The 21,400-nt window shown below is 53.3% G+C and overlaps 9 protein-coding genes across 9 annotated transcripts; 6 read left to right on the top strand and 3 right to left on the bottom strand.

The window, feature by feature from the left end:
* Positions 1-1,730: 1,730 nt before the first annotated feature.
* AB675_597 (uncharacterized protein) lies at positions 1,731-3,826 on the top strand (the record flags this gene model as incomplete). The annotated part of the gene is made up of 2 exons (XM_018146234.1): positions 1,731-2,975; positions 3,026-3,826. 2 exons carry the CDS (start codon positions 1,731-1,733, stop codon positions 3,824-3,826), a joined length of 2,046 nt encoding a protein of 681 aa, XP_018005895.1.
* A 1,005-nt stretch (positions 3,827-4,831) lies between these two features.
* On the top strand, positions 4,832-5,362 carry AB675_596 (uncharacterized protein; the record flags this gene model as incomplete). The annotated part of the gene is made up of 1 exon (XM_018146223.1): positions 4,832-5,362. The coding sequence occupies one exon, from the start codon at positions 4,832-4,834 to the stop codon at positions 5,360-5,362; it is 531 nt and encodes a 176-aa protein (XP_018005990.1).
* A 179-nt stretch (positions 5,363-5,541) lies between these two features.
* On the top strand, positions 5,542-6,492 carry AB675_595 (uncharacterized protein; the record flags this gene model as incomplete). Its single annotated transcript, XM_018146212.1, has 1 exon — positions 5,542-6,492. The coding sequence occupies one exon, from the start codon at positions 5,542-5,544 to the stop codon at positions 6,490-6,492; it is 951 nt and encodes a 316-aa protein (XP_018005353.1).
* Positions 6,493-8,371: 1,879 nt separating this feature from the next.
* AB675_594 (uncharacterized protein) lies at positions 8,372-9,313 on the top strand (the record flags this gene model as incomplete). Its single annotated transcript, XM_018146201.1, has 1 exon — positions 8,372-9,313. The coding sequence occupies one exon, from the start codon at positions 8,372-8,374 to the stop codon at positions 9,311-9,313; it is 942 nt and encodes a 313-aa protein (XP_018005439.1).
* Positions 9,314-9,700: 387 nt separating this feature from the next.
* On the bottom strand, positions 9,701-11,918 carry AB675_593 (putative transporter; the record flags this gene model as incomplete). The annotated part of the gene is made up of 8 exons (XM_018146190.1): positions 9,701-9,937; positions 10,026-10,115; positions 10,264-10,397; positions 10,446-10,495; positions 10,625-10,723; positions 10,770-11,048; positions 11,206-11,310; positions 11,401-11,918. 8 exons carry the CDS (start codon positions 11,916-11,918, stop codon positions 9,701-9,703), a joined length of 1,512 nt encoding a protein of 503 aa, XP_018005758.1.
* A 982-nt stretch (positions 11,919-12,900) lies between these two features.
* Positions 12,901-15,292, top strand: AB675_592 (uncharacterized protein; the record flags this gene model as incomplete). Its single annotated transcript, XM_018146179.1, has 3 exons — positions 12,901-13,317; positions 13,375-15,079; positions 15,216-15,292. The coding sequence occupies 3 exons, from the start codon at positions 12,901-12,903 to the stop codon at positions 15,290-15,292; spliced, it is 2,199 nt and encodes a 732-aa protein (XP_018005612.1).
* A 509-nt stretch (positions 15,293-15,801) lies between these two features.
* Positions 15,802-17,847, bottom strand: AB675_591 (E3 ubiquitin-protein ligase hel2; the record flags this gene model as incomplete). Its single annotated transcript, XM_018146169.1, has 1 exon — positions 15,802-17,847. The coding sequence occupies one exon, from the start codon at positions 17,845-17,847 to the stop codon at positions 15,802-15,804; it is 2,046 nt and encodes a 681-aa protein (XP_018005708.1).
* Positions 17,848-18,889: 1,042 nt separating this feature from the next.
* AB675_590 (Synembryn-like protein C3E7.04c) lies at positions 18,890-20,257 on the bottom strand (the record flags this gene model as incomplete). Its single annotated transcript, XM_018146159.1, has 1 exon — positions 18,890-20,257. One exon carries the CDS (start codon positions 20,255-20,257, stop codon positions 18,890-18,892), a length of 1,368 nt encoding a protein of 455 aa, XP_018005808.1.
* Positions 20,258-20,653: 396 nt separating this feature from the next.
* AB675_589 (uncharacterized protein) lies at positions 20,654-21,400 on the top strand (the record flags this gene model as incomplete). The annotated part of the gene is made up of 1 exon (XM_018146147.1): positions 20,654-21,400. One exon carries the CDS (start codon positions 20,654-20,656, stop codon positions 21,398-21,400), a length of 747 nt encoding a protein of 248 aa, XP_018005458.1.

Genomic DNA, 21,400 nt, shown 5'->3' with positions numbered 1-21,400 from the left:
CTGGCCATATATTCCTCTGAGTCGGGCTTCGAGCTTCGGCTCGTTGACGGATCGGTCTGACAACACGTAGTCGACCGTCCCGTCCGCATTTCTGCGGCTTTTGGAAGCAGCGCGCGCGCTTTCTTTCATGCCGCCTGAGGTAATTTACTCAGAATTGATTTCGAACAGTACACGACGAGAAATCACAGGGACTTGACTGTCCAGATTCTACTATGATGATGTTTTCGAAGCGCAAAAATATGAAAGAGGTTGCAAGTGTGGACAAGGGCTGGAACTTTGAGACAAGATATACTATTCAGCCGTCTGTGCCCGACCACCCGTGTTTTGAGTCCAGCAATGTGGCCTGCTGTCACCCTGTCAAGCTTTGTGTCAAATAGCAGCTAATTCAGCCCCGGCCCAGACACCGACCTCGTATGACTGACTCCCTTTGTTAAATCAGCATCTGAGCGCCACTGCGAACTGCCCAAACTGTGTGACCCAGATTGTCACGGACTTTTGCAGGTGTGACCAATTACCATCGGCTAGAAGTCCCGGTTGCCAGGCGGTGGCAGTGCCCCGTATTCTGGGCCGGCTCATCCACTCCAATGGGATCACCGACAGTCACGCGAGCCCGGAGCGGCAGAAGTACTCATGATGCCAACATCCCACATTTTTCACAATGGACAGGCCGCAGGCGCCTATCTAGCATGCTGAATGTAGCACATGAGTCGTGACCTCGAGTCATGGGGCGAGTCATGACCTTCTTGAGGGCCGGGCGTGAAAGACCATCCCATCGTCAAAGAGCGATCCTTGACGACCAGCAAGGATGCTAGGCCAATCACTCCCTGGTCTTGCCGCCTCGATCAGCCTGGCTTGCGTCCTAGCATACATTTTGCATGGTGAATTCGACCATATTGAACGGTGAAATGGGCACGCTGAGCGGTGATTTGGGCAGATCAGTGTGATTGGATGAATACAGATATCGACTGTCAGTCTCCGCCAATGACATAACAATGGCTCGGTTCGATTGACTCTCAATGCGAATCTATTGCGACATTCGCCTATCTGGTCTCGTCGGCGCATGGCAATACGACCGAAGGTGGAACATATGTCTCTAAACAGTCGCCTAGACGAGCCTGAGTCTCGATGCCTACAGTCAGGCTCTGCATTCACGAACCGACAGCAGTCGCCCTTAGTGCAGCGTACATGAGCTGGCCAGCTGGTTCTAGTGGTCTCTCAACAAGCCTGACGCCTCTGAGCTCTTGGTCCTGGGACGCTGGACGACACGACAGCAGCTGAACCTGAAGCAAGAACTTCGTTCTTCTGTCCCCTGCGACATAATCGGATTTTGGCACACTTTCATGCCGGACGAACATATGCATACATTACGAGGAACCTGTGGTCACTTATGGCATGGCTCGCGTGAGCGGCACGAGCCTGTCACTAAGTGAGCATTAGCTGCATACCGGACCAGGATGGCAAGTGCGCCTCGGCAAAGCCATCTTTCACTAGTAGGTCTTTGCGCATAAGTCTCATCGTTTGCGGCGGCGCAAAGCCCAGGAGAACCAGTAGGAGTGAAGCAGGCGTGCATCTGACAGTCCAGCTCATTTGATCGAAACGAGCATCAACTTTTGAGCCTCACTCGGCATGGTGTTAATGGAAACAGCAGTCCGAGATGATGTGCACATCGCTATGCGATACTTCCTGTAAGTGTTGTTGGACGTTAGTATCGACACGTCCTCTGGGTGGCCATGAAACATGCACGGCTTAGACCATGGAGGCTTTTATCATCGGCATGGTGCTTTGGCAGCATTAGAAGTGATACGGATTCGCAACTACTCAGCCCTCCAGGAGACGCTACCACCCCGAACGGTTCTTTGCACAGCATACCAACTTCTGAAGAGTCAGAAAATCCTATAGCAATCGCGACTGAGCATCAACAGTTACCGTTCGCCACTTTCATCGAGTGCGTTGTGGAGGTCGCTTTCGATGGCGAATCTGTACCAGGACAAGCATCGACTCAAATTGCGTGGACCGAATCTGGGCAGTATGCGAAGGTGCAGTCCGCGGCGCAAAGCCTGCTCATCAAACACTATGGAAAGACCAGTCTACAAGCGCGGCATCGTATTAGAAGGCGCGCGCACATAGATGTCTTTAAGAGGTCGGGACTGCATGAGCCGCAAGACCTCCTGGAGACGGACATCACATCGACACCGGCGCAATGGGACCGGCATTTTGCCATGATGGTTGCCAATCATTGTCTCACGCATGGCATATCGGGGATTCAATTGAAGACACGATTGGAATACAACAGGTCGGTACTGGCATATCTTCCGAATGATCCCTCGGCATCTGTATCGTTACGTGCTTGTGACGCAGTCCTGCAGTCCACAGAGGGAGTGAAAGCCGTCATAATTTCCACGAAGAAGGAAGACAACGACTGGGAAGAAGACCCATTCCTGCCGCGCACAAAGGCACGAAGCCTTTTTCCCAGGCGCATCATCGAGAAAATCATTCGGGAGTTACCGATGCCACCTTCGTACCTGGAGAGCGACATCAGAGAATGCATCAAACACGTTGTGGACAACGGGATACACCTCCTGGCTTGTTGTATCTTGGCTGGCAAACCTGAGTGTATCTTCCATTTCGTAAAGAGCAAGATTTCAGACTCGGACCTACCATTGGACAAGAAAACCCTGATGGCTCGACATGAATGGGTTCAGGATGCCGTTACGTTCCATGGCTTTCCACAGCACCAGAGGATGCTCACAGTGCTTGACTTTGCACTAATGAGTCCAGAAACGAGCGTGAGGGCAAGTCGCCACGACGATCTTCCAGGTTTGTTTGAAAAGGTGTCAACAGAAGGCAACTACTTCTACGTGAAGCCTGACGTGGTTGTACCATTCATGGCGGCTAAAATGGTCAAGGATGGTGTCGGCGGCTATGGCGTTGTTTATGAAGTTGAGATTCATCCTGAGTATCACAGCTTTGAGGAGGTAAGTTTCAAGAGACAACCATCCGTCACACTCTGACCAAATATACGCAGAACAAGTTCGCCTTGAAGATCTTCCAGAACCACGTCCGCATTCGTAACTTCGACGAAGAAAGTCGTGTTCTTACTCAGCTGGCAAGGCTTAACAATCCCTCAATAGTAGTACCGCTTGCGAGTTGGCAGCAAAACGAGGAATTCTACATGCTGATGCCCTTGGCAAATCGCAATCTCGCAAGCTATCTGGACGGCGAAAGAAAACTTTACCGCACGCCAGCATTCTGTCTTCACATTCTGAAACAACTGCAGAACATAGCAAGTGGAATTCAGTCGATCCATATGCTAAAGGTAATCGTCACCGGTGCCGATGAGAATCTGGCAGTCAATACACCTGCCAACCTCCAGAAGCTAAGTGGCTATCACCATGACTTGAAACCAGCGAATATCCTTGTATATGGCCAACAGACCGAGAATGACTATTCGGGCGAAAGCTGGAAAATCAATGACTTCGGCACGGCTCGAATATCTACGATAGTCTCCGGACAAGATAGTAGAATGCATCGCGACGATAACTCTGCCGACCCTAGCGGCGTCGATATGGAGTACGGGGCTCCAGACCAAGAGATTTCTGGGATTGGCGGCCGCTCACGACCGTACGATATCTGGGCGTTTGGTTGCATAATCCTCGAAGTTCTGGTTTGGATCTTTTACGAGGAGGAGCATTCGGTCGGGACCTTTGGCTACGCGCGTTGGATGGACGGCGTGGAATCCGGGAGCATCAAGCATTCTGGTTCAAAGATCCCACTACAGGAGACATCGAGCTCCGACCAGCTGTGGTGGAACGACTCAAATTTCTAGAGATTGTGACGCGCCAATGGGGAGTCTTCCACGACCTGCTAGAGCTTGTGACGCATATGTTGTCCCTCGTAACGGCCAAGAACGGGAAGGGGAGGGAACAGGAGATTCGACCCAACGCTACCAGCGTTCTCACGAAACTCACCGAGCTTCATGATGAGGTGAATCAGAACCCGAACCATTACAAGGAGTTAGATGAAAGATCAGACGGAGAGAGACGCCGGATTGTTCGAGCTCCATCCAACAGCTTTTACCACTCAAGAAATTCGTCCCGCAGCGGCGTAGGAGGATCACCTACGAACCTAGCTGTGTCCGAGGCTTTGAACACTCCTCGAGAAGGATCACGACGGCTTTCAGTCTCGTCGCGAGTCAGAGAGCAATTCCAAAGTGAAGGCCAGTTTTCCAGTAGCTCTGAAACTTGGCAACAAGGCCCCCACGGTCGCCATCAGCGCGCTGAATCGTCACCAGCGCTTCTCGCACCAACAATATCCATCACTCAATCTGATGACGACGAGGACCCTCTCGAGTCGCCTTCGTACCAGACTGCAGCGGACATGGACCCTGCGGCTTCACCCAGGCAGACAATGCGTCCGTCGGAGTATAGAAGTTGAGGAGCGAGGGTCACATGAGAGCAGAGTGATATCGTGCCGATAATCAAGGCCGTCGGGCGTCGACGGCCTCGGTGTAGTTGCATACAATGCGAGCCTTTCCTGTACTTGAGGATTCTGTATCTGAAGTTGGCAAAGTTTCTAAACTATTGTTGTGTGATGAGGGCGAGGCGTCGACAAGGCGAACTAGGTGGTTCCGCAATGTGGCGTTCCTTGGCGCTGTTAGCTTGCAGTGGTTGCGCCTGCCAGTGCTGCACCTTGCCATGTAACCTGTTGTGCCATGGTCTGAGTAGTGGCAGCGCAGTTCAGACCATGTTGATCTGCTCAAACTTCTCCAGAGCGCCAGCCTCAGCTGGGCATGTTGCCTGCCACTCCGTAGCGACATGCTTCCGTCAACGGCATGTCTATTGCCTCCGAAGTCAAAGGCTTGCGCAAGCTGTATGACCGTGCCGAGTCGGCGCGTGAACATCTCGATCGGCGGATCGATGGCCTCTTCATTCAAGAGCATACCGTACAGCCTCTGGTGAGAGCTGTGAAGAGACAGCACGATGGAGATGGCAAGCAAGATCAACCTCCCATAAGTGGAGCGTATGGGTGTGCTTCCACGCCGCCCGGGGTACGAAGCGTGCGAAACCTCACAGAAGATGCTCAAAAACCCAACGACGGTCCCAAAGTGGTATTCGTGGATATCTCGACGGGTGCGGATATCGATCAGTATCTGCAACATGCGAATGGTCTGCGAGCTTTCTTCATCCGCAAGAGGAACTCGAGCAGACCCTTGGCTGTGACTGATGCCCTCTTCAATGCCATCCTCGACGGCCTTGATGCGGCTCCCCAATTCCGAGACCAGATATTGTTCATGGGTAAAAGAGATCCCGAGTACAATACCGACACCGAACTGGAAATGGCCTTCCTCCGGCTAAGTGCATAAGAGCCACAGACTCCAATGCACAAGAGGATCACTTGGTCCTGATGTGTGGTATTCGCTACGTAGGCCTCAACGAGAATGAGTTCGCAAAGTCACCGACTGACAAATGGTCTTCAAGGCAGTCAGCTATCTACTGCTCGTATCACCCACGGAGTCAAGCCACTGATTGGATACTACTCTCTATGTCCCGAGACAGCGAGCAGACATTGATTGATCTTTGGAGCAGTGAAGATTACGCCAAAACAGCACCGCCATATCGCGTTGTCTATGCTCTATTCAGCATCGCAGTGAAGAAGTGGAGATTCTTTCTCGCAGACTTTGCAGCCGAAGTCGCGCAGCATGAAGTAGAAATCGAAGGTATGTCGCCTGATGACACTGGGCCACTGCCGCTCGCCAATCCGATGAAACGAAAGGCGCTGTTGTCGCTAGAGACCAAACTTCTCTCATCTCGCCTTGCAATTCAAGCCACGCGGAGCGATCTCAGTTACTATAGGGATACCTGCTACAAGAGCAGAGAATTCTTCGGTGAAGGCATGCTGGAGGACCATGAACGCCTGGCTGTCGCCTTCGAAAACTTGATCAGAGATTTGGATATCGACTTGCTGCGTACAGAACATGTCCAAGCAAAACTTCGAGCGATCACCAGTATTGTTGCTAGCTTCCTTGAGCTGCACAATGGCTACATTTTACAGCGTCTCGGTGAAGAATCGAGACGTGAAAATCAGACGATGCGGTTGCTCAATCAGGACATGCGCGACATGGCAAAGACCAATGCACAAGACTCGGCCAAAATCACGGTGCTGACTATCTTGACTTTGGTATATTTACCCCTGACAGTGGTGTCGAACTTTTTCTCAACTTCATTTGTTGGCATATCACCTTCTTCCGACTCAATCTACGTCACAGATGATTGGTGGCTCTTGCTGGTCACGACTCTGCCGTTGACTGTGGTAACATTGTACGTGTGGAAGGTGTGGTCTGACTTCAAGGCGGACAAACTGTATCCACCCTGGTGGCCGAAGAGGTTTCGCAAAACCGAGGCAGTGCCTCGACACCCACTGATGACCGTTCATGCTCCGCATGCTGTTCGAACAGACACTTTTGGCAGCGCAGATTATACCACCTTACCATAGACGATGCAATCAAGAAGCTGCTACAATTGCAGGGCCCAGCGCACTTCGCGACGCCTAGGTAGAATACCAAGAGTTACCTTCGGCGCCCGCCACACTTATTGGCAGGACATACATTGTAACGTCTAAATCCCTTTTAGACAGCGTTTGACCAAGTACTTGCGCTTCCTGTGGTGCCCAAGGTTGATTCCAGGCAGAAGACCCATCTCGTGATCTGCTAGATCATCCAATCAAAGCAGGACACGCAGGTGAGCCAGCAGACGTTCATTGGACGTTCGAAAGCTCGGCCGCTGCCTGCATGCACAGCGCCTGACTGCGCAGATCGCCTCGAGCACAGCCCGGCGCGTCGCTACATATGAAACACTGTGAGGTCTGGAAGTCTTTCATACATACTGTCCGTCCGAACTTTGTGACTTGAAAAGCATCAAAGGCCTCTCTCACCATCTCTATCAAAGTCGCTCAGCGCTCTGTAAATGGCATCTCAAGTCTCTCTTCCTTACCATGAGTGGCCAGTGGGCGTCCAGCGTGTTCAATGGCCAGCAAGTGGGATATTCTACATCTTCAAACAAGACGGGTATGTTGATCCAAGACGACTGGAGCACTGGATGAATGCAATCTGGGGTAACAAGGCTCTGAGCAGAGTACGTCCTTCCACATACACACCCCATCCGTTGTTGATCAGCCTTCTATATCGGTATGGATGCTCTCCGTTAAGACATCTACACCGTCCCGAAGTCTGATAAGTCGAGTATGCTCAGCGCTAACCATCGAGCTTCAGGTTTATGGAGGTCGCATATACTGCAAATCGCCACGCAAGCCGAGCGAAGTAAGTGATGCTTAGCCGCTCTGCCTTTCAAGAGCCCTGGGCGAATGCAAGTCAGGTGGCGGCCAGTGACTGAACTGACGCCCCACGAACAGGCTGAGTATGAATGTTTGGACAAGAAGCAGGGAGTCAACTCAGTCTACGTCCCAGAACTGAGGAGGGATCTGGCTATGCCTGCCGGTATCTGAGGAGCGGCTCACGGCTCAGTCGTCTGACAGCGTTGAGGAGCCGAGGACATTGATTCCCTATCCTCGATCGAATTGATGAGCATTAGAGGCTGCTCTACAGCAGCGGTTGTGTTGGGCTGGGTGGCACAAGTTGCCCACATATCAATGCTTGAGTGCAGAGTAGGAACCACAATGCATGAGCATTCCAGTCTCTCGATTGTTCTGTGTATCATCGAGCATGATCGCACCCTTTGCCTGGGTGATACTTGGTATCTTCGGCGTAAATATCGACGTACATCAGTCTAGACGCTATCTATTCCTTGTATCACTCGACATGGCTGGTAAGCTACGGTAGCTTCCAATGTATCACTGCTCGAATCGATATTTGAGTACGACTGCGCGTTGACATGCACTATTGCTTGCGCAGATATCACACCGCTTCCTCAATTGGAAGTGCCCCAGGTATGGTAACGCTTCAAGCTCGGCGGGCTAGTGCATCCCCGACTACGCTCTCCTGCACCCCGGCCGCTTTCGCGCCGGCCACGCTAAGATACACCTCGCGGACCAGACCTGAAAAGGATCTTCTAACATCATGCCATTGATCGTGGCCAATACCATGTAGGAGCTCCGACATCGAACCGACAACGGACGGCCGACAGCTATGACGGCATTGCAACAGAGCGTCGTAATACCTACAATCTAAACTACTTAAACCCGTTGGCATATCGCCGCTGGTCGTCCGACTGCCTCACTGTAGCATCGCTTCACAGCAGAAACGCCACGGATACGACTTCTACTGGTCTTGCCATCTGCTCGCCGGGATATACTCTCTGAAAGATCCAGCAACTCGCAGCACGCCCCAGGACAACGCATTGGACCCAACATCCTCACCATGTCGCAAACCGACACCTCCTCCACAGGCCGCACCTGGGAGGTCTACATTCCCCACCTCAACAGCATACCCCCCGCCATGTCCGACCTCCTCGAGCACTACGCCCACGTCCCACCCGGGCCCAACCACCAGACCCAGATCGACCACGTCCTCGCCGTCCGCGATCCGGTGTACAAATCTAACCCGTATCCTTGCATCGGGCGCTTCCGCTTCCTGACGCTGGACTTGGCTACCCACTGCTTGTATAAGACTGACGTCCTCCCGCGCATGACCAGCACTTCTTCGCCGCCACAAATCTTTCTGGACCTAGGAACCTGCCTCAGCCAGGATATGCGGAAGCTCATCTACGACGGCGCCCCGCCCCTGCACTGCTACGGTGCCGACATCATCCCCGCGTACATTGATGCAGGGTATAAGTTGTTCAACGATGCAGAGCGGTTCCCCAGGGACACACAGTTCTTCTGCCCGATGGACATCTTCGACGAGGACCCGAGCAGCAATCCTCTGTTGAAGGGGTCGGGCGGGAAAGTGGATATCATTCATGCAACGGCATTCTTCCATTTATTCTCTTGGGACCAGCAGTTGGTGGTTGCGGCGCAGTGTCTGCGCTTGTTACGGAAGCAAGGACGACAAGAGGACGAGGGCTGCCTCATCCTAGGCAAGCAAGTCGGCTACGTCGAAGCCCAAGAGTCGCAGCGCAGGGACAACCCGGAGCTGAAGTCCTTCCGGCATAATGAAGCTAGTTGGCGGAAGCTGTGGGAGTCAGTGGTCAGAGAGGAGGAGTTCAGGGACGTGGTGAAGGAGATCAGGGTCGAGGTGCACAAGATGCATGAGCGGCATGAAGGGCTGCAGGCGGAGGATGGGAAGGGGGTTGCGGGTGGGCAGGCGAGTATGCCTAGTGGGTTTCGGTGGATGGAGTGGTCGGTAAGGGTGTGGTTCTGAACGGAGCGGGAGCGGAAAGTACTTGATCTCGCCTTTCGAACAAGTACAGCACAGTAGATGTGGGAGGGAAATGGCAGCTCTTGCCCTCGGTGCGCGCACGGTGTGAGACGAGGCAGCTACGAGTCTGTGACTAGCGATGGCATACGCAGGATCGAAGAGATCATTTCAGATTATCTCTTGAAGAACGAATGTATAGCGCGTGCTAGCATGGATGCATGGATCCTGGTCGTCTGAGACACTCACTTCGGCTGCCTCAATCATCATACACGCGTCGTCTCCCTGTTTATTCTGCCAGCTCCATCCCATCACCTCTGCTGGGGCACCCATCGACTACAGCTTGTCCCCTGCTGGTCTGAAGTCCTCCACAGTAATTTCTGGTGCCTATTCTCAAAGAGTGTAAAGGAAGTCAGGCCTCTTGTCACCCAACTTGTCGATTTCGGCCTCAGTCTTTCCCTCAACCCAGCTGTTCCTCTTCCCGGCCAGTCTCTTAGCGTTCTCGCGCCTCAAGAGCAGATGTTGGAGGATACTGCCGCCAAGCAGCCAGAGAGCCTCATAGGCAAGCACGACTGAATGTCCTGGCTTGAATCGAGGCTTGTCTTCGGCACGATAGATGTTGGAGGAAACCTAGCACACCTGTTAGAGACACTGTGTACCGGTGTACCGAGATGTGAAAAGTGGTGTCTCGCCCAATCTAGGATCTAAGGGAACATACTATGCCGTTGAGATTGCCCCATCCAATGACAAATCCCAAGCTGATACCGCGCTTGTAGACACCTTCGACGTTGTTGGCGGTCCAGGAGATCTGGACATTTCGTTAGCGTTGTGTCGGGCATGTGGTGAATGCTTCGAAGCAGGAATGCAGGAGTCTGAAAATCCAAGACATGTACTCCGTCACATGGATAGTAGTGGTCCTCATCCGATGTAGAAACGCACCTGGCAGGGAGACTTACGGTATTGGGAATGCACGGATAGATGCCCATGGCTCCGAGAAAAGTGCCTGCGTATTGCACGTGCGGGTCGCCAGAGCCGAGCAACATGGCAAAGCCAATGATGCCAAACAGGGACATGAACATGTTGCAGTAGCCTATGCCCTGTCAGCATGGGTGCAGAAGCTCATAAACCATGGTCTCACCTCTTTTGCCAGTGCGATCAGCGATGTAGCTACTGTGATTGTTGCGACAGCTGCGACCGCGTAAGGCGGTACACTATGCGTTGTTAGTTATCCTCACGGAAAATTCGAACGAGTGGCTCAGACTGCATGCCTAGCAACGACCTGCTAAGCCCCCGTACCCGGGCATCTGCATTACGTACCTCAGTAGTTGAGCATGCGTATTTTTGTAACCCATCTGTTGAATGATGGTGGGAAGAAAGAGCGAAAACGCATACAAAGCGCCATCACAGCCCATGTAGCTAGTCTCTGTCAGTCCAAGAGCCGGCAGGGGAACGACTAACGCACATCACCATCCCAGTATAAGTCTTCCAGTCACGCAGAGACGCCCACAGATAGTCCAGCTTAAATTCTTCGTGCTCAGCAGACGACTGCTGGTCGAGCTTCAGACGGCGGATAACGCGGCGGCGGTCGTCCTCGGTCAAGAAGGTTGCCTCGTCGGGGAAGTCGTGAACCATCCAAAAAGAGAGGAACGCGATCACTATTGTAGCCAGTCCCTCGAGAATGAAGATCCATGCCCAGCCGGGTTTGCCTCCGACTCCGTCCATATTGGCGATCGCCGCTGCACTGGAATCGAAGTCAGCTTGAGTTGGGATATTAGTGAGAAGTGAGGAACTGAGTTGGAGGGATTTATGCAACAGGAATACGAGATGAGGACATCAGGGCGGACTCTGAGCCTCCAGGCCCTCTTGACACTCGGAATTCGCATCCTAAAATTTCTTACAGGAGACCACCGAACGATCCGGCAAGCGCTGCGGCTGAGAAGAAGATCGCAGCGCGTATGCCGAACTCGGATCGCTTATACCAGCAAGATAGAAAGTAGTTGACCCTGGTGTATCTGTCAGAATGCACATGGATGGGGGGGACCATCATCGGGAGACTGCTGTCTCGCCCGATCCAGGGGCTTGGGAATACGTACCCAGGAAACAGACCTGCCTCAGTAAGGCCAAGAAAGAAGCGTACTGTGAGCAGTCCGCCATAATCGTGGACCAAGCCCATAGTCGTCATGCAAATACCCCATAGTATCATCGTGACCGGTAGAAAAATGCTAGGTCGGAACTTCTTGAGGAGAATCTGGGTCAATGGTTCTGAGAGAGCATATGAAATGAAGAATATTGTCAACGTGTTGTTGTACTGGTTGTTGGACATCTTGAGATCCTGTTGGAGTCCTTCGATCTTTGCGTTGCCGATATTCGTTCGATCCAAGAAACTGATAAGATAGAGCAGGCAAAGCCATGGGATGAGTCTGACATCGAGTTTCCATAACAGAGCTCTGTCGAGTTTCTTGCGCTCCTCTTCGCTCAGTCCTGCATCCGGATCAGGGACCTCTTCGTTGAGCTGTGCGATGCCATCGGGAGGCCTCTGGTCCAAGTTCTTCTCGTGGTCAGAAGGCGATTGGTCGCTGCTAGAATCTTGTGTAGTGGTGGGCTTGTCCATCGCGATTATGGTTGACAAAACGTTGCTGGAGAGCGAGCACATGCGAGTGAGTAGAGGTCAGCAATTTATGAGGGCAGAGCTCGCTTGCAGGACGAGCATTTCCGAGGTTCTTCGTCATCACTTAAAGACACGGACTCGGTGGCACGGCCATTGACACCGGTATTCGCGGACACACTAGACGGCAGTGACGCGGGGAGTGAAACTGGGCGCCAGTCAGCAGACGCGCCAGCAGCAAATGCCATTGCTCCAGACTGGGGTAATCATAACCACCTGCCGGATGCGCATCGTTTCTGACGGAGTAGTGGAAGAAGCGACCAGTGAGGGACAAGTCTTTATCTGCCTACTCAAGTGCTGATGGCGGGAGTTGGAGATGGCCCCTGTCCGCCAAGGCAATCATTAATCAAGAAGCCCAAGCTTCGGCGGCAAGCTTTGCCGGGAAAGGGGGGGTCAGCCACTGACTTAAAGTAACACGAGACGTCGTGTCCGGGCTGGGTTGCTTCATAGATCAGATACCCAGATTTTCTTGATACTCGATAATTGAGAAGGCCTCCAGCTGTCAGCAATCCAGTGTTGTCATCGTTATCTGTGTCGTGGCTCTGTGGCTGGTGACGCTTCATATCCTGGAATTATGTTAGCTCGAGATTTAAAGGCGGCGCAATAGGCAGGCCACGAGGAACGACGATGGATGAGATGGACGCGGAGTGGGTAAGTCGGCAGGCGCGACTTTGCCGGAATGAGTGAGCAACGACGACAGCATCAGCAGACCATCTAGGTAGATGCAGCTTTGGAAGGTAGGCAGGTAGGTACGTGATCAGAAGGAAGTCATAGGCAGGCGTTCCTGCCAAATCAAGCACTCGCTGTGGTCGGCAACGATCTCTTCTCTCATCAAATTTAGATTGAAACGCATCTACACATCGCTCGCACAGAACAATCACTGCATTGATCCAGCTGCATCACATCGTCTCAAGCCAGTGTATTAGCCATGGGCACACTCATCTCACCCAAATATCCGTCGATGGAGCGGCAGGACCTAACTCAAGGCCAGCTCGGTAGCTTCAAGTTCACACCTGTTGATATTGAGCATGAGCAACGCAACAATATCTTCGGAGAAACGCCGATGCTGTGGCAAGCACAAGCCAAGCTTAGAGCACGTCTCGAACAGCAACCGGCTCTGGAGGGCGTCGCATGGGACAACGAGTATCCTCGCAAGAAGAATAATAGGTTTGATAGGACGAAAGGGTCGCCCTACGGGCCTCTCTCTCACGCAAGCCCCAGATTCATCAATGACTACATAAGTTCAGGCACTGAGGACACAGGAGTCAAAATGGACGTTGTTGAGTCGCGCTCATCCTTGAATTGCAACAGTCCTGAGCGTCTTCACTACGTTCACCAAGCCAATGTAAGTCATTCACTACTGCAGAAAATACCTGAGACTAGTTAATTGACCTCGTCCCAGTATCCTCCTTTCTACCCTTCTCAACCTCGTTCACACCTCCTGAGATCGGCAATGAATCCCGAAGCCAGTGCCTTCGATCCGAGTACGGCCTCATCAGACTCCGGTCGTGAACACGAGGATAACTACAGACTCTTCAATAGCAGTCTCTGTCGGGCTCTTCAAGCCGAGCAACAAGCGCACGAAGAGGCTCTCGAGCAAGTGGACAATGTCCTAGCCAAACTCCACACTCTCGAGATTCAGTTCAAGACGGTAGTCTCTGACAACAAGAGCCTTGCAGCCACGATCAAAGCGCTGTCAGCCATTGTCAAGCACAACGAAAAGAAGATCAAGGAACTTGAAGATCGTGAGGCAGCTCATTTGGCAGGCCACAGTGACAAAAGCGGCTCGATGAATGGCAATGTGAACACTGCAGCGATGAGCACCGGCCTTGAGACCGCTACGAAGAACCTTCCCAATGACCTGCGCGGTTCCGACCCCAGCTTCGACTACGATCAAGCCTCGCCTCTTGTCAAGCAAGTCAGTCCAGGGTCAGACCACTCCCGTATCTTCGACCTCAATCTTCTCGACACACGAAGCTCAAGCAATCCGCAGACTGCAAACCTGAGTAGAGCTCTGCGCAAGCACTTCTCTGTCGACGAGACTTCCTCTGTGAGCTCGACTTCTGTCAATATTACTGTCGACAACGAGCAGAATGCTGACGAATTGATTCACGTCTCTCCTCAGAAGCCGAAGACAGTGTCACAGTTGCAGGCCGATGTGAGCAACACACTTGCTGCTGAGCCTGTGTCGACCCCAAGCCAATCTACCATGGCAAAGGCGGCTGGCAAACTATTGTCCACCGACAAGCTATGGTCCGCCGACAACGAGATGCCAAAGCTTCCTGCTGCGTTCCTCAACACGTACACTCCTAAGAGGAAGGCTGCACCTGTTCCGCAGGAGCAGACGGAAATGACGGCTCTACCCGATCCATCCCCAAAGAGCAGCGGTCCTGTTACTGTCAAAGTCGCTGCTCCGCTCAGCCTGTCCATTCATTGGAAAGTGACCAAAGAGAACCCGATCTTCGACGACGAGCGCGACTGGACTGTCGGATTCAATTCGCAGCCCTATCAGCGCAACCCTTCCCTCGATGTCTTCTGGAAGCACCCTGTCCGCTTCATGGAGTATGGCGATAACGACAAGAACATCTTCCGCACTGTCATGGTTGATTACATCCCAAAGGATGCTACGTATCAGGACGTTCTGGAACACATCTATGGTGGATCACTGGAGAAGGTTGAACTTGTCCCTGCCGTCGGTCGCGAATCCGAGCACAAGACTGCTCGTCTTGTCTTCAACACCGAGCTTGGTGCAAGCACTACCGCCAACTTTGCCCGCGACTACGGCATTAAGATCAAAGGATACCCTGTGCGGGTCTGGCAAGTCCTCACACCTACCTATCCCAAGAACAACCAACTGGATCGAGAAGTCTTCGAAGACGCCTACACGCGCATCTTGATGATCGACAAGGTCAGCGAACAAGCCGTGAACTCGCTCCCAGTCAAATTGGCTACCTACAAGAATCAGATCGTTGAGATTAGGTACACTTTCGATCACTTTCCGATGGTCGAATTCACCAGCGTCGCGGCAGCTACTAACGCCTATCGTCATCTCGTACGGGATCCTCTCTTCGCTGGCGCTGAATTCGACTTCGATCACGACTACTGTGGTGAGCCATATCCATTTGCGTATACTTGATGGCCAATCGTCTGTTGTCATTGTTTGGGCGTCAAGCCGTGTACTTTTAAATGTTTGTTTGCACTTGTCCTCTCATTGGCAGAGATCAACACTGACATTGTGCACAGATGGGCGTGGTCTCGACGAGGTCGCCTTGAAGGATCTCTGGGGTCCGGAACCCACGTCTCAGCCAGCAACGGAATGAGCATCATCAACGACAGACACAATACGTGTGGAGTGCTGTGCGTGGCCGGCGCAATTTGAGGCGAGCATAGATGGGTGGAGTGGTTAGCTCCAATGCTGAGACCACAATGGCTTGCTCAACGTGCTCAATGCAATAAGTAGGACTCACGATGATCAATAGCCACACCGCATAGAGATAGAGAAAGTCTAAGACAGACAAATGATTCAATCGCTTCATGGACAACGTAAGCTCCAGCCAACAATGGCGGGCTATTCGCATGCTGGCTATCGTGCTTTGCTTTACTATGCTGTGCTCGCGCTCGTGCTCGTGATCGTGGTCGTGTTCGTGTCCCTGTATAACTAGGTATACATCCTAGAACTTCACTTTGACCATTGCCTCGTTTGGGTAAGTCAAGCACCCGGCTCGTGCAATCCACCATTCATTTACCTTTCAATCGCAACTGACGCGTCCTCACAGCGCTCCTAGAAGCCTGCCGATAGCAGCATTCTCCAGGTCGTAGAGCAGATCTTTCAGCCAAAATGATAAAGCGTCTCACCCTTCGCCCTGCCCTTGCCCTTGCCCTTGGCTTTCCCTTGCACTACACCACCACCACCAACGTCCCCTTGCGCCACTCCGCCATTGACAGCTCCACCAGCGAAAGCATCGCTAACAGCAGCAGCCGCCTGCGCCGGCGTCGGGCCTTTGCCCCACACACTATTCATAGCCGCAGGCGTGCTCGTCCCGGAGTTCCTGGCAGAAGAATTCGTCGAGCGGACATAGCCGCGCGTATTGAAGCCGGAGATCATCGTGTTCAGGGGTTTTGTGGAGGTTGGCAGGGAGGGGAAGGCGTCGGCCGTGCGGACTGGTGCTGGGCCTGGTTTGGTGTTTGTTCGGGACCCTGTTGTTGATGGGGTCGGGGTGGATGTTGTGGGTCGAGCGGAGGCGGTCGATGAGGACGTGTTGGCCCAGTTGAAGGTATGTGGTTTGGCTGCGCTGCGGGTTGATGTTGGTAAAGAGGGGAAGGCATCGCCACCGACAGGGTTGAGGCCTGGGACGCCGCGTTGGCGGGGTGCCGCGGCGCTGGAGATGCCGCTCCAGGACGCTTGACGCGCTTGTGATGACCGGGAGGATTGTGCTGTGCTGGACTTTAGCTTCAGTACACGTCTCCCGCTGCCGACGTTGACGCCCAGGCCACCGTTCGGGTTGTCTGCTTCGGCCGCACCTTGTGGGAGCGGTAGTGAGGGGTAGTCCTCGTTGATGCTCCGCCAGCTGCTCCACGCTGAGAGTAGGTCAGTCTTTTTGGCTTCATTCTCGTACAGGTCTGCGAGCTCGCGAATCAGGATGCCGAGCTCGTTGGCGCTGCAGTCGAAGAGGGAGAAGAAGGCGTCGATCAGGTCAGCGGCGGAGATGGCTGAAGTGCGGTAGGAGGAGACGTTGGTGCGGAATTGGGAGAGTTTTGTGGCGTCGTTGCCGAGGAGATTGGAGGCTCGTTCGGTTACGGTGGCGTGGCGGAGGGTGCGGGCTCGGTCGGCTGGTGTGGCTGTCGAGGGGTCGATGGTGAGCGTGTCTAGTGCTGGTAGGTCTTGTGGTGTTGGCTGTGGACGAGTCTGCTGTTGGGTGGGCTGTGGACGAGGTGTTGGCGCAGACTGGGTCAACTGGCCACCGAAAGTGCGTGGTGCGACTGTCTGGCTGGTTTGAATAGCCATTACTCGCTGGTAGGCAAGTTCTGCTCGAGTCATTGGCTGAGCGCTGGACACTGGTAGTGGCTCGGCGTTGGGATCTCGTCCCCGCCCGCCGCCACCTCGGCGATTCCGTTCAGGTTGATAAGGTGTCCGCACGTTGTCGAAGCTGGACAAATTGACCATGCGGGCGTCTCGTCTCACATCCTTGGACTGCGAACCAGCATGCTCAGACAGCTGGTGTGCCTTCAGATCCATCTCTGACTCGAAGACGTTGGTCTTATTTGCTTGACACTCAGGGTCGAGACAGACGAAATGATCGGACGCAAAGTGCTTCTCGAGCTCCTGATAGTTGAGGTAGTATTGTGGATTCCGTCCGCCATTCCGTCGATCGCAGATGTGGCATCGCTCGTGCTTCTCACGACAGTGCGTGTAGAGTTCGTCGTCACCATAGAAGCGTTCTTTGCAGAAGCCACATTCAGGATGTCCCTTGAAGCCAGTCTGATCAACTGCGCCGGGCTTGTCGTCACCCCGAGTCTCGTGTCTCCGCAGTTCGGCAAATGTGAACATCTCATGTTCGTGAGCAAAGACCTTCTTATGGCGTATACAGAGATCACACATGAGCTTGCCGTGCTTCCCTCTGACGTGTTTCGTGAGGTGCGGCCAGGAGTGGCACGCCATGTCGCATGTTTGATCAGGGCAGTTGTATCGTAGCAGGAGGATTGTGTCCTCCACGATCGACTGCTTCTCAAATTTGATCCCAAGGTTCTCGTCTATCTTGACGAAGTCGCTGTCTTTGAAATCCTGGAATGGCTTCTCGGTACTGTCCGTGAAGATCGTAAATGGTGCCTCTGTGCGGCAATGGGGGCATGCTCTCGACTTGTAGAGAGCTCTCATGCGTAGAGCACAGATATGACAGGTCTGGTGATTGCAGGGATTGATAGCCGTGTGCTCAATGGGACTGGCGCAGATGAAGCATACCTCTGCGTCGTCTGGCTGTCCATCTGCTGGTGCTGTCTCTGCGTCGTTGGGCGCAGGAGTGCCTTTTTCTGTGGGGGCAGCATCGGTCAGGCGTGCTACCGAAGCTGCCCCAGGCGGTCTTCCAGAGCTCTGGTCTGCGGGTGTTTCTGGAGGAGGTCCTCTGTGACCACCTCTTCCTCGCCCTCTGCTTCCTGATCCCCGCGGCCCTCGTCCTCGGCCTCGTCCACGACCGCGTGGACTTTGTGGTGCTGAGTCTCCCGTTGGCTCCATATGGTTATTTGAGAGGTGCGTCGGGGTATTTGGGTCTTCCAGCGTCAGAACCAGCTGCGGTGTGATTGTGTTTGACGTAACCAACGGATCTGGTGGGGTGGTCCGATCAAACCTGACACTTCCATGCGCTGACCAGAGTTCTGTTCTCGAGGTTTGTATGTTACGGTGTCGAAGTGCAGACGAGCTCCTATGGGACCACGGCGTTAGGATTCAAGTGAGCTGTGTTGGAAGGGTGCTTTGGGTCAAGTCCCTCAGACTTTCTTTGTACGCAGTCGAATTTGTTCAGATCGGCAAGTGACGTCGTGAGCGACCAAAGTTCCGCCGTCTTGGCAGGTACGCCTACTTCTTTCGTGAGTCACCACTGTTGACTGATCTATTCTCAGTGCAAGGTGACTCTACTACGGGTGTCCTCCGTGCGTCAGAGTATATGCTTCGGTCACTTGAAGCTAGAGAACAAAACATGGAGTTTGGTGGGGGCATCTTTTGCTTTCTACGAATTTGGTAAGCATTGGTGGCAAAGTGAGCCAATATACATCCAACTGCCTGCTCTCTCTTCGTGTTTGACTTCGCTGCATGCGACCTGATGAAGAGCTCCTGCTACGACAGAGGCTTCCCTGAGTTCTAGCAGAGTCTCGCCCGCGAATGCATCCGCTGTCTCCTCGACATCAGTCCATGAGCGACCAAGGCTCTATTCGGAGTCTGAGGCTTCCTGTAGCCGGCCCTCGTCTCTTGCCTGCTCCACAGGATTCTTGACATCCATGACTCCTGTAGCCTTGAGTCTCTCGAATAGAACGAACAGCCTTTCTGCCTCGCGCTCCTTCTCCTCCTTACTCATTTTGGGCTGAGGAATGTCTGGTTCTTTGTCGAGGCGCTGACCGGTCACCGGGTTGATCGGCGTCGACCCGGGACTCGCACCCTTCGCGTTTTCTGGGATCGGAATCTTATGTGTCATCAGGTAGCCTGCAGCATAGCCATACCCGACGTTCTGGACATACTTGTGGGCGTCTTTGTCGGAAAGCTCGAAAAGTAAGGATGAGACAGCTTCTGGAAGATGGGTCAAGCCAGGACCTGTGACGAGCTTCAGTAGACGTGACGCCAACGTCGATGACTGCCCCAGCGGAAGATCGCGTTCGTTGTCGCTAGGAAGTAGACTTTGTTTCAGCTTCGTTCGCATACTCTGACCTGCTAATGCGTTGACTCGGCGGAGAATAGTGAGCAACGAGATGAGCTGAGTGTCCAGCTGTGACGCGGTGTACGAAACCAAAGCCTTGTCCAGTATCGAGACTAACTTGTCAACAGCGGCTGGCAGGATGCCCACGTCTGGCAAGTATCTGGAAGCAGCGATTGTAGCATCTTCGCCTTCGCCAGCATCAATGCAAGCTATCGCATTGAGCAGATAGGTCAGGGGTGGCTGCAAAGGTGGATTCGGGACCTGCGCCTTCTCAAGCATTGCGTACAGCACAGGTACTGCCACTGTAAAGCTCTGGCTGCATTGAGGAACAAGATTGACAATGTTGAAGATCAATTTCAGCGTCTCTGACAGAGCCATCGATGTCATGCCTGCACCCACAAGAGACTCACTCATCGACTCATGACGCCGCAGCTGGGAACAGACCTTGCCGGCTAGACCATTGTCTTTTACAATCTGCGCCATATTCGCCGACGCATTGTAAGTCATTAGAAACAAGATCCTGGCACCTAGAAACTCATCGTCGTCTTCAGGCGTATCGTAGTAGTCGGCGACCGACGGAAGCCTGGCACTCTTCGCAAGCGCATCCTGTGTGGATGGGACCAAGATCAGTGCATTTGCCAAGCATCGTAGAGCTTCACGCTGCACGGCCTTCGGAAAGGCTCCCAGGCCGTAATGCAGGAAGAGCGAGACTGTCTGCCCGTCATAGATGCCTTTGATACTGTTCACATCGCGGCCGAGAGCCTTAAGCTCGGCCAGTGTCTGCTCGCGTTGGTCATCGGTCAACGTCTTCTGCTCATGATCATTCTTGAGCGCCGCGAGAAGTGCTTTCACCGCGGAACCACCCTTTGATTGGGCGGTCTGCATGTTCTCGTCGTTGGAATGAGTGAGCGAGATGTAGGACTCATACTTTAATCTTCGCGTTTCCCGTACGATGAGGACCGGTGTGGTGGTCGATGATATTGAAACATCAGAGGAGTGTACAAGAAACAGAAACGCGGCCAGGCGGCTTTCAGCCCAGGCCCCATCAATTAGAGAGAATTGGGCCTAGCTCGAGATTGACTTTCACGCGTCGTCGCGCGTGCGGAGGAGTCGCGATTGACTTGATGAATGCTAGAGGCCTCTACTTGATATATGACATTCTGCCCTCAGCATAGCGATTCTTGCATGTTTTCTGCGTGTTCGGCGTTTGTTGCATGCTGGCTCATGCCTTCCCATCTGCAGCACACAAAGAATGCATAAGCTGCGACCAGCAACATAACCATGTCTGTCGTGGCACTCCCACTCTCACCACCCGGAACCTCGTCTCGGAAGGAGCGAGTGGCTGCTTTCTCGATCCCACCAACGAGCACTCCAGATGACTCGCCCGCATCGACAGGCCCTCCTTCCAGTCTCGGTCTGAGAAAGAAGGTGAATTTCTCACCCTGGGCAAATGAACATCATCCTGTCAAAATCGTGGACGGCGTGGTCGACACGGAAGTCCGAGTCCTTCCTCCGTCCCGCGAATGTGCTGCGTCACACAAATCAATACTGAAGGCAAATGTCCAGGAGAATGGGTCAAGAGGTGGCCAAGACGGGCCGTCGGACGAGCCACAGTCGGTAGCAGAAGCCATGGAGTCAATCGTCCAACAACTGATCAGGAATGATCACGTCGAGTGCGTCGATGCGTACCAAACCCTCACGGCTGCGGTCAAAGCCTACGATGATTTACCAGAGCAGACTGTTCTGCGGAGTCAATTGCATCTGATCACCAAGGCAATGAAGCAGCATCTCACTGTGCTAGACAGATCTGACTACCAGCCTTCCGATATCAATCTGGTCACGTCGGCTCTGAAGGTTCTCGTCATACTGGTCTGGAACTCAGATTTCTCACCCCATCTGAGTGACACTTCAGACTCTTTGCACTCGACCGAGCCATATCCACAATCGTCGAGCATCGAGCACCCAAAGCAGTCATCGTCCACTATCTTCATTTTCTGGCCACGCAGGAATTCCGCCACAGTCTCCTAA

The sequence above is a fragment of the Cyphellophora attinorum genome (assembly GCF_001299255.1).
Source record: "Cyphellophora attinorum strain CBS 131958 chromosome Unknown Contig1, whole genome shotgun sequence".
Taxonomy (NCBI): domain Eukaryota; kingdom Fungi; phylum Ascomycota; class Eurotiomycetes; order Chaetothyriales; family Cyphellophoraceae; genus Cyphellophora; species Cyphellophora attinorum.
Note: the sequence above shows the minus strand (reverse complement) of the source record. Positions and strands in the feature narration are given on the sequence as shown.